This window comes from Taudactylus pleione, unplaced genomic scaffold (genome assembly GCF_031769625.1).
Source record: "Taudactylus pleione unplaced genomic scaffold, aTauple2 ptg000121l, whole genome shotgun sequence".
In the NCBI taxonomy this organism is placed as follows: domain Eukaryota; kingdom Metazoa; phylum Chordata; class Amphibia; order Anura; family Myobatrachidae; genus Taudactylus; species Taudactylus pleione.
The window spans coordinates 7,547,293-7,567,217 of record NW_028284523.1 but is presented as its reverse complement, the minus strand read 5'-3'; the positions used below and the strand labels follow the sequence as shown (position 1 = coordinate 7,567,217).

The 19,925-nt window shown below is 45.5% G+C and overlaps 1 protein-coding gene across 1 annotated transcript in view; it reads left to right on the top strand.

Annotated features, from left to right (window-relative positions):
* Positions 1–19,925, top strand: part of PTGIS (prostaglandin I2 synthase) — a 132,758-nt gene that overhangs the window by 4,503 nt on the left and 108,330 nt on the right. Inside the window, exons 2-3 of the mRNA XM_088472177.1 lie at positions 401–524; positions 17,163–17,341. Of these exons, the coding sequence (XP_088328303.1) occupies positions 401–524; positions 17,163–17,341 (303 nt within the window). The remainder of the gene's footprint in view (positions 1–400; positions 525–17,162; positions 17,342–19,925) is intronic.

The following is a 19,925-nucleotide window of genomic DNA, read 5'->3' as shown; positions in this document are numbered from 1 at the left end:
TTCTAACTATATGAAGCTACTGTAGGTGTAATTGTCAATTTAAAACGATTGCAGCTAAGCAGATCTATGTAGTGTGCAGCCACACATCAAATCCAGTGCAGCCATACACTACATAGACCTACTCAGCTGCAATGGTTTATACTAACAATTCCAAGTAGCTTTGTATAGTTAGAATTACAAAACTTCTTACATAGAAGCAAATACCCATATGGTGTTTGCTCAGTGAGGGGTCCTGGGTTCAAGTCTTGGGTATAACATTACTGAGGAATGTGTGTGTTAAATAAAAGCACATATGCATCTGTACTTATATATACACTTATTTTAATTTTTATTGCATAAATATTTTCACTTTTACTAAATATTTGTATTTTTACTAAACAGTGTTTTTCTATCATTGCAGACGAAAGAATGAGCCTCCCCTGGACTGCGGATTTATTCCTTGGCTGGGCCATGCACTGGAGTTTGGGAAAGACGCAGCCACATTTCTAACACGTATGAAAACAAAATACGGTAACATATTCACAGTAAGTATTAGCTGAATGGCCACCATTATATACTGTTTATTGGAAATGTTATTCATGAGATAATTTTTTGCACTCAAAAGAAGAGAGAGAAATCACAGCATTAGTTCATGAATCTATCAGATTAAAGTAAAAATTAAATGGTTTATTCTTCCTGGTATAATTAATGGCAAGGAGGCTTCTTTACAATATAAACACTTAATATCATGTGTATGATCCTGGCAAGTGCCTGTTTCACAAACGGTAGGCCTGAGATTTAAAAATTGTAATAATATTTTTGACATCTATAGTGCAGGGATACAAGTGTGTAGTTCTCTGAGATTGGTGTATATCATCTCCCACTTTTTGAGTTTTCGTAGTTTTAACAAGACAGACAATACAATCTGTTACCGCTTTTACACCAAAGTCCCGGGTCTGAGCCGGGATTTGGAACACGTTTACAACCCGAATCAAACCCCCTTTTACACCGCTGCATCGGAGCCTGGGTCAGCACTGACCCGGCTCTCCAGCGCAGGTGAGCAGCACTTCTTTCCCTCGCTCCCCCTCCGCGACCCTCTTACCTCACTCCGCAGCGGTCCGGAGGCAGTGAGGCTGCTCTGTTCTGGTCGGCCCGGCAGTGGACGCTTGGAGATTATGTCATGCGGCGCGACCCGTGTCATCGTGATCCGGGTCGCACCGTTTACACTGCAGGGTGACACGGGAACGACTCATGCTCAACCCTGCAAGTTAGCCGGGTCGGATCCCCGGGTCACTGCACCCGTGTTGATCCGTTTACACCGACAAAAATCCCAGGTTGATGCGCATTCAAGTGCATCAACCCGGGATTTTTAAGTCAGTGTAAAAGGGGTATAAATGTATTTTGCACTGTGTAACTTTTTAATTTCACGAACTTACAGTTATCAGAGCAGATAGCACTACCTACAGGATATTCATGGAATTGCTGCAGCAGTGAACACCATAAGTAAATAGCTTAATAGTAGTTTTATATAGGCTGTGGAGAAATTACAGAGACAGCTGTAGAGTTACCGGATTTAGGGCTCTATTTATTATCATTATTTTTACAAAAGTAAAGTGAAAAAGGGTGTTTTCACACCCTTTTCACATTATTTTAGTTTCACCTAAAGTTACTACAGGGCAATTGGAGTAGAATTCGTAAAATTGTACTCCAACCCCTAATCACTTATTTTTAGTAATCAGATCGCATTTCCCATCATTGTAATTGGAAATGCGATCTGCCTGGTAGTTACTAAAAATAATTTGTGAAAAAAATACCGGGGGAAGCCCTGTGATAATAACGCCACCTGGAGGTGGTGTTATCCAGGATCTCCCCCAGTTACTGGACTCCTGCTCCGCTCTAACAGGCAGAGCAGAGCCCGGAGCCGGCCCCAGTGATCAGCTGTCTGGTCTAAACAGACCACAAGCTGATCACTGCTAAAAAAATAAAAATAAAGTGAAAAATTTACATGAGTCCAGGGACCGGAGATCGGTGGTCTGGTGATGTCCTCCCTCTGGTCAGCTGGTCTCCCATCATGCACTGGGACCTGGTCATCAGGTGACCAGGTCCCAGTGCAGGACGGGATGTCAGCTGACCGGAGCCATGGTGGACATCACTGGAGCCCTGATCACTGCAGGTAAATGCAATTAAGTGAGGGGGGGTCGCTGGGGGCGTCGCAATCATGGGGGATGGGGCTTAGCGATGGGGCTTAATGGCGGCCGGTTGGCGCATGCGTGGGCACTTGTCACGGTATTTTATGAAAAAATACCGCGACTAGTGTACGGAGGGGATTCGCAGGGACAGAGCTTTATCACAAGCTCTGTCCCTGCAAGGGATTTTTAGTAAATCCCTGTGATATTGCCTGAATTTGCAATGCGAATTCAGTCGGTAATATCACACTACAATCTGCAGGCAAAATGAGGATTGTAGTAAATAGAGCCCTTTGTATTTTCTCTGACTCATGGTAATCTTTCTCAGTTTAGGCCACTAAGGGGTCTATTCAGGTCCTTATTTTATTAATATATTGTTGCAGTAAATAAAAATAAAATTTTCACAATAGTGTTTATTGATTTTTGAAAATTTAAAAATGGGGTACAAAAAAAGAAAGCGGAAACAAAACAAGGGGGTACACAGGGGAGTAAATCTAAATATCATATTTCACAACAGAAGTATAACAATTCTACAATTACTTAAATATCTCAGCAGTAAACCTCATGGGTAGGGCAACATTAAAACTGTAAGGTCAATGACTTTACTGTATGAAGAGGATTGACCTTGGAGGTGCTAGTAAGTAGATGTTCATCTATACAGGATCTCCTGGAAGACAAGGAGATCCTGTATAGATAAACATCTACAGTACTTACTAGCACCTCCAACCTTAGCCCAGGAGCCTATTGCCTATTGCTGACCAGAGCGTCCGACAGCCTTATTGAAGGAATCTGTGTGGTTATCGGAGTAACCAGAGAAGCTGGAGCACTAAATGCCCAGCAAGCCCTGACCGCTATTCACACAGCGGCTGCTACCACTTTCCTCACAGGCAAGTCTGCAATTGAAGGACACATTGCCCAGCAAGCCCTGTCCGGTCATTTGGCCTGTCTACTAACAGTTATTAACTTTAACACAATAGACGGGCACTGCATGGTTGGAGTCAATATTGCAATCAGCTCATCTGTTTACAGGATCGTATGTGTGATATTAACAGTGTGGCCACACTTATCTATACCACAGTTGGTAATATCTATATACAATTGAGACATACCTATGGTTCAGTGCTGGGCCGCCAGCAATTTTTTCTATTTTTACAATTTACCTATATGCGTAAATATATCAAGCTGCCACAGGATTGTTATACTATCTATTTAGTCACAATATTGTAACAATAGTATCAATTGGATGTGTCTATGTGTTTCAATTTATATGTGTTTTAACAGTTATTAAACTAAGATTTTTATTTCAACAAGTCTCCTGTACATTCCATCAGAGAGCGTAAAACATAATTTCATATTTCAATGGTGATTATTCCCACCTTGCGCAGTAACTATATATGTTGTTTGGCTGTTTGTAATTATTCACTTGGTCCCAACTAGACCAAGATCGTTACTAGCTAGCAGGTGGTATTCTAATCCAATTAATTATTAATAAGAAGCGCCGGGTATTGTAGTTTCTTAAACTACAAACAATTCCTATTCTGTTTCTGGAACATTATAAAGGAATTCATTGAGTGAAAGAGATCTGCAATTATCTTGCTATTATGTTTTTATCTGATATAATATGCCAATTACTTAGTACATTGTGAATGTTACGTGCTACTGTTTACTAATAATAGATTTTTTGTTAAGGGTAAATTAAACGTATTTAAGAATTGACACATCTGCTTTTTTATTTTTCATATATGTATATAGTCTATAATAATCACATAATTATATAAGACAGCACACTACATATTCTGCTTGATACATTTACTACTTTGTAAGTTGCTTTTTGAAATCACCATTATCCATCAAGAGGGTTAACAATGAGTGTATGTGCAGACTATTTTTGTATATATAAAGTATGCTAGAAAGCCACCTTTCCAAATAGAGGTTATCTCTGGGCTGTGAGGACCCAGTGAGAAGCAACCAAGACCCCTGTTAATTATACCAAAATAGTATAAATATGTGATGTAAAATAAAAACACGTTTAAATAAAATTTTATTTACACTAAAAACTCACCCAAAATCCCACATTTACCACTTTCTTATCAATACTTATAAATAACATTGTAACTTTGTCTGGAATTGTAACTTGTTTATGTGATTTGAACTTAGATGTATAGTGTATAATGTACATACACATTTTTAACTGTTTGTTTTTGTTTGATGCAAGCTAACTCGGAACCACTGAACCAATTGCGATAAAACCTTCACTATTCTATATATATATATATATATATATATATATATATATATATATCTCTATCTCCATCAGGGAATAGAATAGCCTATATATCATTGCGCATGTACTGTACTCAAGGGGGGTTAATTGTAATAAAGAAGACTAATTGTGCGCAGTGCTGCGAGTTCTTGAGGACAATCTGTGTTTGCTATAACATAGTTTACATAGAAGCTTTATTATAAGAACATATATCCCTTTAGACTCCTACCAATACTATTAAATATTTCATGAGGAGTTTAATTAATATGTAGAAAAGTACCTTAAACATTATTTGTTTATAAAAATAAAGAACTGCAATAAATATATGCTTAGGGATTCCTCAACACAACTAAAATATCTCAAATATATGCAAATTTAGCACGTGCAAAGCCACGCGCAACAGTAAGTATTAAAAAAAATATGTTCTTTCTGTCATAGTCAGTCTGCACTCCAGAAAATGGTGGCATGATGCCTCCATTTTCTGGGAGTGCCGAGGCCAGGGTCTGTCTTCCTGGCCTTGGCAACGGAGCTGCGAGGGCCAATCTGCGTAACCTCAGGGTTACTCAGATTGCCGATGATCTCACAGAAGATCCAATGCTGCGTCTTAGGACGCAGCTCTCAGATCTGCGATGCAGTCAGGCAGCGTCTATTTACACCAGACACCTCCACTGCATTAGCATATTAACATATTAGTTTATGGTATTGCACAGCTGCTTCCCTGCAGCTGTGCAATACCATACAACCAGCGGTGGCTCCTACCTTCTTAGATAAGGGGGGCTGCAGCCGCAGAGAAGGAGACGGTATAGAAGAAAGACTTACCATCTCCTGGTCAGGTCCTGGCGCCTGCGCAATGGTTCCGGCGCATACACAGTAGTGGCGGGGAGCCGCACATGCGCATATCACAGGCTTCCAAAGGGCTGCATTGTCTGCAGCCCCTAGAAGTCGGGTAGGGCTGGCAGAAAGGCAAAGGAGTGACTTCCTACTGTTCCTACAGTTAAAATGTCTGAAAATCAGATAAAAGGAAGAACAGTGTTAGTAGATGTAAAGGCACAACTACAAGAGTATATAATAAACAAAATGAGTTTAGAGCTGTTAAAGTTGCAGGATTTTAAATTAAGTATAAAGCATTCTTACAGATGAGAAGGTGTTTAAAAATGGTAGATACTACAGTGGTGTAGAGATAAATTGACAGTGGTAAAGGAATAATATAAATGGTGTAGGGTCAAAAAAAAAAAACTTTCAAAAATTTAAATGCAGCAATCCACTTGGTAGTTGCTTGCAATGCTGAAGCAGGCTGTTGGCAAAAGGTTATAATGAAAGCTGGTGGCTGAGTTGCAGGGTATCCTGAAGCTCAGAAGATCCTTTTCAATTGTTTTCAAGTTGTAAAGAGTTAAATGTTGTCCTCCTGTCTTCCTCTTGCCTATCTCTTAAATTATGCTGTGCAAATAATACCACTTTGAAATAAAAACCTATACAGCCTGTGGCTTACTGGGTATATAGTGAAGCATACATGTGTAGTCACTGATTACACCCCAACCCCCAATAACCTCACCCACACCAGATACAAGTCATAAAATTCTAATACAAACAGAAAGACCCTAAACAGCATCCCATGTATCTAGGAGTTAATAAATAGTTAAGTTGCAAGACCTTAAGTCACTCTGGGTTTTGCAGATAATAATTAATAACAAAGTACCTATGAAATCAGTATAATCATACAGCACTGCTAGTTCTATGTCAGATGACCTTGCACCCATTGTAAAGACGCCCTGGCAAAAAATACTTGAATATCTGTCTATATCCCATCCCAAAGAAATGGGAGGGACAAAACAGAACCAGGTATAAAAGGGTTAAGGTTGTTGGCGCTCTTTTATTTGGTGGAGATAATAATCTGTTGTTTTTTGTCATCATTTCATTGAATTTAGGTGATGATGACTAAATAAATAACTACCGTATATACTCGAGTATAAGTGGACCCGAATATAAGCCGAGGTACCTAATTTTACCACAAAAAACTGGGAAAACTTATTGACTCGAGTATAAGCCTAGGGTGGGAAATGCAGCAGCTACTGGTAATCCCTCCCCTGGTACTGCCCCCAGTAGTAATCCCCCCTGGTAGTGCCCCCAGTAGTAATATCCCCCCTGGTAGTGACCCAGTAGTAATCCCCCCCTGGTAGTGCTCCCAGTATTAACCCCCCCCTGGTAGTGCCCCCAGTAGTAATATCCCCCCCTGGTAGTGCCCCCAGCAGTAACCCCCCCTGGTAGTGCCCCCAGTAGTAATATCCCCCCCCTGGTAGTGCCCCCAGTAGTAACCCCCCCCTGGTAGTGCCCCCAGTAGTAATCCCCCCCTGGTAGTGCCCCCAGTAGTAATCCCCCCCTGGTACTGCCCCCAGTAGTAGCCCCCCCCCAGTAGGGAGAGATGTACCGGTAATATAAAAAAAAACACTTACCTGAAACCCCGCTCCTGGTCCCGACGCTGCTACTGGCTCCTTCGGCCACTTTGCATTATGGGAGAGAATGACGTCTCTCCCATTACCCACTGCGGGAGCCGGAAGATGGCTCCCGCAGTGGGAGCAGCAGCAGCCGATGAGAGTCTGACAGACTCTCATCGGCTGCTAATTACAACAAACACACAGCTGCCCGCGCCGGCGGCTGTGTGTTTGGCACTGGGTAGTGCTGGCCAAACTCCATCCGGTCAGCGCTACACACGCGGTGCAGCTGTGTCACAGAGACCCAGTCTGCACCGCGGCCCACATGGTACGCAGCTGAGTGAGGCGCCCTCCAATATGTGGCGCCCTACTCAGCTGCGTAACGGGAGAACCGGCCCTGGTCCTGGAGCATCACTCGAGTATAAGCCGAGGGGGAGCTTTTTCAGCACAAAAACTGTGCTGAAAAACTCGGCTTATACTCGAGTATATACGGTAATAATTTTACTACAGCGAGCTAATTATCAAACACTCCAAAATTGAACAACATGACAATTAGTCATTGGATGCGTCACTGTTAATCCCAAAGGCATTTCAGTTAGGCCCACCAAATGTGTTTCTACTTATTGAATCTTTGAACTTCTCCGTTTCACAAACGAGAAAAACCTGTGATGTCTTACATTCAAAAATTAAACAACCATGCAGAAAAAAATACAACTCATTTACAAAATATGTCTAGCTTAAAGAGAAGATTTAGTAACAATAGCAAAGCTTTTAGCTGTGAAAACAAACAAATCCTACAAAGTGGGGGAGGGACAATATAGTTTATATCCTGGCACTACACATCTTTTCTTGCTGCAAGCAGTGATGTCATGCAGCGAGAATGAGCGCACACAGTAATGGTCATCTATGAGCCATAGGAAATGGGCCCCACAGCACAAGTGCACACCGCATCCTGGTGTTTAGTTCTGCCCCCCAGACAAGCACTAAGGCCCTCATTCAGAGGCGGTCGGAGGATGCAAGCGGTCGCTCAGAAACTGGGCAGACGCTTGCATCCTGACCGCCCGCCTCTGTTTTGGTCGTTAGGCTGTGGGTTTACAACTCTAACGACCGCTAGGGTGATGGTCGCGATGGTCCTTGACCATCGTGACCATCGGGGCTTACGACGAGACCCTAGGGTAGGGTCTCACTTGTCGTAAGCCCCGGAGAGCTTCTGGCTCTGTCAGAGCCGGAAGCTCTCCACTGACATCACTAGTGATGTCAGTGGGGCCTCCCCCAAACGGCAGGCGTTCCCATGGGAACGCCTCCGTTTGAGCTGCCACCCCCCCCGGCCCGCCTTCCAAATGGGGCGAGCTGTCAATCAACATCAACAGCTCGCCCCCTTTGGAAAGAGACCCGCTACGACCAGCGCTGTCGGTCGTAGCGGGTCTCACGCATGCGCACGAAGGAGCCGGCTCCCTCATGCGCATGCGCACTGGACAAACATCGAGGCGGCCGTGCGGTCGTAGACCGTACGGCCGCCTCTGAATAAAGCTCTAAGCCCCCACCATTGCAGTACATGGAAATGCTATAATATGGGTTAAACAGTAAACACACCACTGAAAGTCCACCCTGCTACCAAAAGTAGCACTGACTGGTATAGCTACAAATGTCTCTTCTATAAATTATGAGAGTGAAAAACATTGTTTTTCTATTATATGTATCTTTAATGCTTGCCTACTTGTTATAACTCGCTTTTGAAGTGTACGAAAAGAGTTGGGTATGATAGTAATGCCATCCATATCATAAGTGTTTGGGGCAAGGCATACGATAATTGGATCTTGTGTCATCAGTGAAAACAATGGAGAAATGGACCAGTGGAGAAGTTTCTCATAGCAACCAATCAGCTTCAATCTATCATTTTACAGGATGTACAGTACTTGATTAATGCAATTTCAAAGTTGATTGGTTGTTATGGACAACTTTTCCACTGGTCCACTTCTCTACTCTTTTCACTGCTTGTTTCCTTTCCGTCCAGCTTGTTGACTGACAATAACCCTTACAATAAATTTGCTTGGTTTTCCTGGAGCCTGGTGGAGTTTATCGCAAACCTAGGAGCCTAGGGGGGGAGACGTATCAAACCTTGGAGAGAGATAAAGGGGGAGATGTATCAAACCTTGGAGAGAGATAAATTGAATAGAGATAACGTACCAGCCAATCAGCTCCTACCAGGCTGTGTTTGCAGAATGACAGTTACAGGAGATGTTGATTGATTGGTACTTTATCTCTCTCCACTTTATCTCTCTTCAAGGTTTGATACATCTTGGGAAGCATTATGGTCTTTGGCCCCCTGATAAACAGGAACACAACACTACATACACTTTATCCACTCCTTATGTAAGCCTCAATAATGAGAGTTATTGTATAACTTACCTTTGTTAACTCTATTTCTTCGAAGTCTATAGGATCCACAGGGATACCATGGGGTGTAGGTGGTGGATAAGGACCGGACACCAAACAGTTATGCTTTCAACTGCCAGGATGCAACAGACCCTCCCCCCTAAACCCCGCCCCTGAGCCTAAGGCAAATCAGTTTGTTAACAAGCCCAAGGCAGGAGGAGGAGAGGAGAGAATGAAGACTGGTGCACAGAAGAATCACACTCTCACATCAAAGTGACAGGAAACCGGTGACCAGAAAACCCAACCCAGAGAAGCCAGAGGCGTCAGGGTGGGCGCCCTGTGGACCCTATGGACTTAGAAAAATGAGAGTTAACAAAGGTAAGTTTTACCATAATGCTAATTTTCTTCTTCAGGGTCCATAGGGATCCCAGGGATACCATGGGGATGTCCCATAGCAGTATTCAAGGGTGGGGACACTCCTGAGCTGAGAGGAGTATCATGCGTCCATAAGAAATATCTTGAAAGGCAAAGGTATTGAAGGCATAAGAACGAAGAAAGGTGTGGACAGAAGACCGCGTGGCCACCTTACAAAGCTGTTCAGCTGAGGCAACACGGCGAGCTGCCCACGAGGGTCCCACAGCGAGTGGAATGAGCAGAAACGGTAGCCGGCACAGGAAGGCCCGTGTGTGTGTAAGCCTGTGAGATAGTCATGCGAAGCCATCTGGCCAGAGTCTGTTTGTTAGCTGGTCAGCCCTTCTTGTGGAATCCATAGAGGACAAATAGGAAATCTGTTTTCCAAAGGGAACTAGTACAGTCCACGTAGATCCTGAGAGGACGGATCACATCCTAGAAGGTCTCACCCACCGAATGGTCTGGTGATTGGAAGGCCAGGACTATGATTTCCTCATTAATGTGGAAATGAGAAACAACCTTGGGAAGGGAGTCAGGACGAGTTCAAAGAATAGCCCTGTCCTGATAAAAGATCAGAAATAGGGAGTGACAGGAAAGGACCCCTAAATCTGACACCCTGCTGTCGGACGCAAAAGCCAGAAGAAAGAGTCTTCGCTGTGAGCCACTTGAGTTCCACAGATTCCAGGGGTTCAAACAGGGGGGCCTTAAGGGCCTGGAGAACCACTGACAAATCCTATGACGCCACTGGAGGGAAGAAGGGAGGTTGAATACGGAGGACACCTGAAGGAAAGTGTGAACATCTGAGCAGAGACATGAACTTTCAGCGAGGCCAGGTGGAGTCCAAGGTCCAATCCTGCTCGAAGGAAGGCCAGGACTCTAGAGACACTATAAACTTGAGGGTCAAAACTTCTGGTAGCACACCACTGGAAGTATGTGTGCCACACTCTGTGATAGGTCCAGGCAGATGTCGGCTTACGCGCTCTGAGCATAGGAGGGATGTCTCAAGAGCCACGCCATCAAAGACAGACTGGCCAGGTCAGGATGTAGACATGGACCTTGAGACAACAGGTCTGGATGTTGAGGAAGTAGGAGAGGAGCGTCTATGGAGAGGCTGTGAAGATCGGCGTACCAAAGTCGTCTGGGCCAGGCCGGAGCCACCAGCAGGACAGTGCCTTTATCTTGCTTAAACTTCCGAAGGACTTGAGGAAGAAGAGAGACTGGAGGGAATAGGTATGCCAGATGGAAGGTCCACTTCACCGACAAGGCATCTATGAAGGCTGCTTCGGAGTCCCTTGCTCTGGACCTGTACACTGTCAGTTTTCGATTGTGTCGGGAGGCTATGAGATCCACCTCTGGCAGGCTCCACTTGTCCACTAGGAGTTGAAAGACCTCTGGGTGGAGAGACCATTCCCCAGCATGCACGTTGTGATGGCTGAGGAAGTCCATTTCCCAGTTGAGGACTCCTGGAATGAACACCGCGGAGATGGCTGGGAGGTGACCTTCGGCCCATGCGAGAATGCGTGACACTTCTGCCATGGCTGACCGACTTAGAGTGCCTCCTTGGTGATTGATGTAGGCCACTGCTGTGGCGTTGTCTGACTGCCCTTGTACAGGCTTGCCCTGAAAAATGTCCTGAGCCAGAGTGAGGGCTCTGTAGATGCCTCGGAGTTCCAATACATTGATTGGCAGGGTCGACTCAACTGATCTCTAACAGCCCTGGGAGGAGTGCTGACCAGTCGCTGTGCCCCAGCCCCGGAGGCTTGTGTCCATTGTAAGGAGTACCTACTCCCGGGATCCAAAAGGGGTGACAAATGGGTATGCAAAACGCTATTATACAACAGAATACACCAAATACAAATGAGTATGCAGACGCTATTATGCGACAGTATATACAAATGGGTATGCAGTATAGTGATCCTGCCTAAGCTTAAATAAGCTGCAGGATAGCACAGCACATAATATGGTACTGTGTAGAGTGCAATCAAATAGTATGTGACAGCCTTCACATTTATAAGTAAAAGTGAAGTATAGTAGACCTTGAATACACAAGGCAATGGCTTACAGATTAGAAAAATCATACAGACAGAGGCCCTGATTCAGATCCGGACGCTCTGACAGAGCGCTCGCTCTGAAACAGGGCCGTCACTGCCCCTTTTTGGAGCGGCCTCCTGGCCGCTCGCATAGCTGTGGGTGACCACCCACAGCTATAGCGAGCGGCCAAAATGATGATGGGGCTTGCGACGAGACCCTGCGGCAAGCCCAGGAGTGCTTTTGGCTCTATCAGAGCCAAAAGCACTCCCACTGACATCACTAGTGATCACCACGTCTGGGCAGCCACGCCCCCGGCACGCCCACCAAAGGGGGCATGCTGACAATCACCATCGACAGCACGCCCCCTTTGGTGCGAGACCCTTAATGACGGCTTGGCCATCGTTATTCGGGTCTCGCGTATGCGCACGATGGAGGCGCCTCCGTCGTGCGCATGCGCACTTGGGCACCATCGACCCACTTGCGAGCGCTCAGCGCTCGCGAGCGGGTCAGAATCAGGCCCAGATAGCACTAGAAAAAGTCACATACTATGCAGAAAAACACTAACTGCAAAAGGGCACTACATTCAACTAATCAGACTCAATGTCTGGTAGGCTATAGCGCTACATAACCTGACTCCTGGGAGAGGTATGTAGGGGGACTGGACCCAGCATTTCCTAGAGAGAGCTGTGGCTGAGCCTGCAGAAAATGGCCCCCGGAGACCTTTGAAGGGGCAGGGTCCGAGAAGAGCAGCTCAGAGCGTCCAGACCGCGGTGGAATGGCGCCTTGAGCTGGGGGAGGGGCCGCTGTAATAGGGAAAGCTGACCTCCCCTGGCTGATTTTTGACAACCGGGATGCTGAATTCCCGCACTAAGCAGTGTTATGAGACAGAGTGAAAAGTGATAAGGTGCCAACCAATCAGCTCCCAACTGTCATTGTTTAAACATTGTTTAAGCCTGTGAGATAACAGTTGGGAGCTGATTAGCTGGCACCTTATCACTTTCTTATCACTTTTCTCTCTGTCTCCTAACACTGCTTAGTAAATAGACCCCTTAAAGATGAGGAGCATAATAACTAGGGGTGTGCACCGGCCACTTTTCGTGTTTTGTGTTTTGGTTTTGGATCTGGATCTTTCTTCGTGTTTTGGATCTGGATTGGTTTTGCCAAAACCACCCTTCCGTGTTTTGGGTTCTGGGTTTTGTGTTTTGGATCTGTATTTTTTTTTTTAAAAAGCATAAAAACAGCTAAAAATCACAGATTTTGTGAGTTTTTCTGCTCCTATGCTATTATTAACATCAATAACCTTAATTTCCACTCATTTCCAGTCTATTCTGAACACCTCACAATAGTGTTTTTATGTCCAAAAGGTTGCACCGAGGTAGCTGGATGACTATGCTAAGCGACACGAGTGGGCGGCACAAACACGTGGCCCATCTAGGAGTGACACTGCAGTGGCAGAGAGGATGGCAGTTTGAAAAACTAGGCCCCAAACAGTACATAATGCAAAAAAAAAAAAGAGGCGCAAGATGGAATTGTCCTTGGGCCCTCCCACCCACCCTTATGTTGTATAAACAGGACATGCACACTTTAACAAACCAATAATTTCAGCGCCAGGGTCTGCCACACGACTGTGGCTGAAATGATTGGTTCGTTTGGGCCCCCACAAAACAAGCTGGCAATTAATCTGTCCCTGCACAAACTGGCTCTACGGAGGCAAGATGTCGTCCTCATCCTCCTCATCCACCGATTCCTCACCCTCTTCAGTGTTGTGTACATCCTCATCCTCACAGAGTATTTATTCGTCCCCGCTGGAATCCACCACCACAGGTCCCTCTGTACGTTCTGGAGGCTGGTCTCCCTGGAAGAGTTGATAATTCATTTTTATGAACATCATCTTCTCCACATTTTGTGGAAGCAACCTCCTACGCCTTTCGCTGACAAGGTTCCCGGCTGCACTAAACACTCTTTCGGAGTACACACTGGAGGGGGGGCAACTCAGGTAAAATAGAGTCAGTTTGTACAGGGGCCTCCAAATTGCCTCTTTTTCCTGCCAGTACAGGTACGGACTGTCTGACATGCCTACTTGGATGCTGTCACCGATATAATCCTCCACCATTCTGTCAATGGTGACAGTATAATTTGCAGTGACAGTAGACTTGTCAGAAATTGTTGGCACGTCCTTCAGTCCGGGCCAGATGTCCAAACCAGCCCTTGACTTATGACACAGGCGCACGCTTGGCGCTGCTGCTGTGTTGATGCACGTGCGGCTACTGCGCATACATTTCGCACACAAACAACAAAAAAATAATTTTTTATTTTTTGTGGAGTGCACTTTGGGGGTTACACCACCCTTTAACAGACTTATGGGACACAGGCGCACGCTTGGCACTGCTCCTTTGTTGATGCACGTACAGTGCACACAATTCACAAACACAGAAGAAAATGTTTTATTTTTGTTGGAGTGCACTTTGGGGGTTACACCACCCTTTAACAGACAGATGCACGCTTGTCGCTGCTGCTTTGAGGATGCAGGTGCGGCTACAGCCCACACAATTCACAAAGACAGAAAAAAAAAGAAGAATTTTTTATTTTTTGTGGAGCGCACTTTGAGGGTTACACCACCCTTTAACAGACAGACACACGCTTGTCGCTGCTGCTTTGAGGATGCAGGTGCGGCTACTGCGCATACATTTCAGAAATTGACATTGTTGGCACGTCCTTCAGTCCAGACCAGATGTCCAAACCGGCCCTTGACTTATGACACAGGTGCACGCTTAGCGCTGCTGTTGTGTTGATGCACGTGCGGCTACTGCGCATACATTTCGCACACAAACACAGAAAAAAAGAATTGTTTATTTTTTTGTGGAGTGCACTTTGGGGGTTACACCACCCTTTAACAGACTTATGGGACACAGGCGCACGCTTGGCGCTGCTGCTTTGTTGATGCACGTGCAGCCACAGTGCACACAATTCACAAACACAGAAAATATTTTTTTATTTTGTTTGGAGTGCACTTTGGGGGTTACAGCACCCTTTAACGGTCAAGGCAGCTGGCCCTTTACTTATGACACAGGCGCACGCTTGACGTTACTTTGTTGATGCACATGCAGCTACTGCGCACACAATTCACAAACACAGAAAAAAAAAAAAATTTTTTTTTGGAGTGCACTTTGGGAGAGCACCCTTGATGCACAGATCACCCCCTGGACAACACTACAGCACCCCTTTAGGACTACAGCCTTTATGGGACACTGCACAACACAGTCCAGTCAGCCCCTATAGACTTTGGAGTGGACACAGCCCCTATGGACAGCAGCAGCACAACACAGCCCAGCCAGCCCTAGCTCCCACCCTCCCTCTTCACTGTCCACAGCCGGAGTGAGAAACAACCTTTTATAGAATCCAAAACCCGCGAGATCCGGAAGGCGGGATGATGACGTTTTGCCTCGATTTCAGTTCCGAGTCAGGCGGGAAAAGTTGAGCCTGACTCGGATACGACTCGGATCAGGGGGGCTCGGGGTGGTTCGGATTTCAGAAATCCAAACCCGCTCATCCCTAATAATAACTGGACCAAAATACTATAGTTAAAAGTGAGCACTTTACCAAAAGTGAATGATCTGCTTATATAAGCAACGTCCCATAGTATAAATGTTTGAAAACCAAGTACTCTATATTATTGAACATATTTCATGACATATTAACATTGTTTTCACACTTTCTCGGACTTTCCTCTGAGAGATCCTTGAGGGGGGAGGTCCCAGGACTAACAGGGGTGTAGCACAATGAATCACATGACCATGGCACTGACTCAAATACAAAATGCCACCATTTAAGGCATCTTTCTGTGGGAAGCAGGGTCACGACAACACAATTCCTAGCGAATCATGTCACCATAGGCATACTCCACCAATTGTTTACTTTCCAAAATTCGTTAGTCTCCCAGACAATCTTTGAGACTAGGCATGTAAGCATATCAAAGTACAACATCAGACTAGCTCTAATATCAAAATACATCTTCATTTTATTGGATAATAGATGTGGGGGAGATGTATCAAGCCTTGGAGGGCGATAAAGTAGAGAAGTTGTCCAAAGAAAACAATCAGCTCTTGTCATTTATCTAGCACAGTTTATGAAAGACAGTTAGATGCTGACTGGTTGCTATGGGCAACATCTCCATTTTATAGCTATCGATGGCTTGATACATTATTCTCTCCACTTCTAGGATGGGATGTAAGTGAAAATGAGCATACAAAGTGGAGGATGACACATTAAGCTATTTATAAGTACCCAGGAATACTGGGGACGAGTACTTGTTATGTTTTACAATGAACAGTCAAGAGAAAAGTCTAAAGGAGACTCTGGAGCAATTTATCAATATAAGGGGTCTATGTACTAAGCCTTGGAGAGCGATAAAGTGGATGGACATAAAGTACCAACCACTCAGCTCCTAACTGTCACTTTACAGGCTACGTTTGAAAAATGATAGGAACTGATTGATTGGTATTTTATCTCCATCCACTTTATCTCTCTCCAAGGCTTAGTACATAGACCCCTAAATATGATAAATGTTAGCTTTTACAGCAATACTGGCCTGGTACGGTAATGGTCAACGTACCACTATGCAGAAGACGGGATACGTTTAGGAAGCCGGCGGCCGCAATCCCTACCGCCGGCTTCCCGAATCCACTATCGCGCCTAGGGATAAATGACCGGCGTCTAAAATCTAGACGCCTGTCATTTTCCCGGCGCCGGGAGACAGGCGCCCGGCATCCCGATCGAAGGGATGCCGGGCACCGCGAGCGGACAGCCGCGGGGGGGAGGGTTAGGTTTAGGGCACCCGGGGGGAATTAGGGTTAGGCACCCCCCCGGGAGGGTTAGTGTTAGGCTAGGGGGAGGAAGGGTTAGGGTAAGGCACCCCCGGGGGGGACATAGGGTTAGGCAACCCCCCGGGGGACTTAGGTTTAGGCAGCGGGGAGGGGGGGATTAGGGTTAAGCACTTAGATGGGGGAGGTTAGGGTTAGGCACTTGGGGGGGGGGGTTAGGGTTAGGCACCCCTAAGGAGGGTTAGGGGGGTTGGTTAGGGTAGTAAGTACTTACCTTAGGGACGATCGTGATTTCCAGCGCTGTCGGGCTTCCGCTGCCGGGCTCTGCTGTTTTGTCGAGCTGCCGCAGACGGGAATCGATCCGCCGCTCATGCGGCAGCCGGCTATTCATACCGAATGCGCAAAAGACAGGGGATCTGCACATCAAGCTAGTCAAGTTTGAGCTTTTAGCTTCACTATTAAAAATACATTTAATAAACAAACTATATATTTGTTTTATTAAAATATTGAAAATATTTGAAAGATTTTATTATACCACTAATGTCAGATCAGTGTGTATGTAAGTCCAGTACTTTTGCTTTCAAACACTTGTTTAGCAATGCATGCAATACCACACTCCATTCACATATATCATATCATAGCAATCTGTCCTGTTTGTTCCTGCCAGGTCCAGGTGGCTGGGAGATTTATTACAGTACTGTTGGACCCCCATTCCTATGATAATGTTGTCCTGGAGTCGAAAGATAAACTGGATTTTGAGAAATATGCAAAAATTTTAATGGAGAGAATGTTTGATGTCAGACTCCCGGAATATGATGTGGCTGCAGAGAAGGCGATGTTTAGATTGTAAGTATTAATTATGTAGCCAAAAAAAGATTAGCAAACTACTCTAAAAGTATAGGTTATTCAGAGGCCAGTGTTTATAGAGCAGTGACAGATATATATATTTCTCCTGTTTATTTTCTGGTAGAGTATCGCTCAGAACTAATACAATGTGGGTGAGATGTACTAAGCCTCGTAGAGTGATAACTTGGAGAGAGATAAAGTACCAACCAATCAGGTCCTAACACTTTACAGGCTGTGTTTGAAAATGGTAGTTAGGAGCTGATTGGTTGATACTTTATCACTCGCTAAAGCTTAGTACATCTCCCCCTTACAGAGTAAGGTTCTGTCCCTGAGATCCAGTGTAGATCCAGGCAGGAGCATTTGATAGGACTTTCCAAGGGAAGCATGGCAGGACGTGATGGCTGAAGTCTTTTCATCGTATTTACAAATATGACAATCTAAAAATTAGTCAAACATGGAATCACAAACACTGGTCATAACCCACAGGAACAATATGAGCAGCGATTTTCTCTCCAGCATCACTGATCATAACTAGGGGTGTGCACCGGCCACTTTTCGTGTTTTGTGTTTTGGTTTTGGATCTGGATCTTTCTTCGTGTTTTGGATCTGGATTGGTTTTGCCAAAACCACCCTTCCGTGTTTTGGGTTCTGGGTTTTGTGTTTTGGATCTGTATTTTTTTTTTAAAAAGCATAAAAACAGCTAAAATCACAGAATTTGTAGGTTTTTCTGCCCCTATGCTATTATTAACCTCAATAACCTTAATTTCCACTCATTTCCAGTCTATTCTGAACACCTCACACCTCACAATAGTGTTTTCATGTCCAAAAGGTTGCACCGAGGTAGCTGGATGACTATGCTAAGCGACACGAGTGGGCGGCACAAACACGTGACCCATCTAGGAGTGACACTGCAGTGGCAGACAGGATGGCAGTTAGAAAAACTAGGCCCCAAACTGTACATAATGCAAAGAAAAAAAAGAAGTGCAAGATGGAATTGTCCTTGGGCCCTCCCACCCACCCTTATGTTGTATAAACAGGACATGCACACTTTAACAAATCAATCATTTCAGCGCCAGGGTCTGCCACACAACTGTGGCTGAAATGATTGGTTCGTTTGGGCCCCCACAAAACAAGCTGGCAATTAATGTGTCCCTGCACAAACTGGCTCTACGGAGGCAAGATGTCATCCTCATCCTCCTCATCCACCGATTCCTCACCCTCTTCAGTGTGTACATCCTCATCCTCACAAAGTATTAACTCGTCCCCACTTGAATCCACCACCACAGGTCCCTCTGTACGTTCTGGAGGCTGGTCTCCCTGGAAGAGCTGATAATTCATTTTGATGAACATCATCTTCTCCACATTCTGTGGAAGCAACCTCCTATGCCTTTCGCTGACAAGGTTCCCGGCTGCACTAAACACTCTTTCGGAGTACACACTGGAGGGGGGGCAACTCAGGTAAAATAGAGCCAGCTTGTACAGGGGCCTCCAAATTGCCTCTTTTTCCTGCCAGTACAGGTATGGACTGTCTGACATGCCTACTTGGATGCTGTCACCGATGTAATCCTCCACCATTCTGTCAATGGTGACAGTATCATATGCAGTGACAGTAGACATGTCAGAAATTGTTGCCAGGTCCTTCAGTCCGGACCAGATGTCCAAACTTGGTCCTGCCTGCCCTGCATCACCGCCAGCGGGTTGCTTAGGATACCTAAGTTTTTTCCTGGCAGCCCCAGTTGCGGGAGAAAATGAAGAAGGAGCCGTTGACGTGTCACGTTCCGCTTCAGCTGACAGTGTGTTCACCAGCAGGTCTTTGCACCTCTGCAGGCTTGTGTCGGCCGGAAAGAGAGACACCACATAGGCTTTAAACCTAGGATCAAGCACGGTGGCCAAAATTTAGTGGTCTGATTTCAACAGATTGACCACCCTGGAATCCTGGCAAAGCGAATGAAGGGCTTCATCCACAAGTCCCACATGCCGAGCGGAATCGCTCCGTCTTAGCTCCTCCTTCACTTTCTCCAGCTGCTTCTGCAAAAGCCTGATGAGGGGAATGACCTGACTCAAGCTGGCTGTATCTGAACTGACTTCACGTGTGGCAAGTTCGAAGGGCTGGAGAACCTTGCACAACACGGAAATCATTCTCCACTGCGCTTGAGTCAGGTGCATACCCCCTCCTTTGCCTATGTCATAGGTGGATGTATAGGCTTGTATGGCCTTTTGCTGCTCCTCCATCCTCTGAAGCATATAGAGGGTTGAGTTCCACCGCGTCACAACCTCTTGCTTCAGGTGATGGCGGGGCAGGTTCAAGAGTGTTTGCTGGCGCTCCAGTCTTCGGCACGCAGTCGCTGAATGGCGAAAGTGGCCAGAAATTTTTCGGGCCACCCAAAGCGTCTCCTGCACGCCCCTGTCGCTTTTCAGAAAATTCTGCACCACCAAGTTTATTGTGTGAGCAAAACATGGGACGTGCTGGAATTTGCCCAGATGTAATGCCCGCACAATATTGGTGGCGTTGTCAGATATCACAAATCCCCAGGAGAGTCTAAGTGGGGTAAGCCACTGGGCGATGATTTGCCTCAGTTTCTCT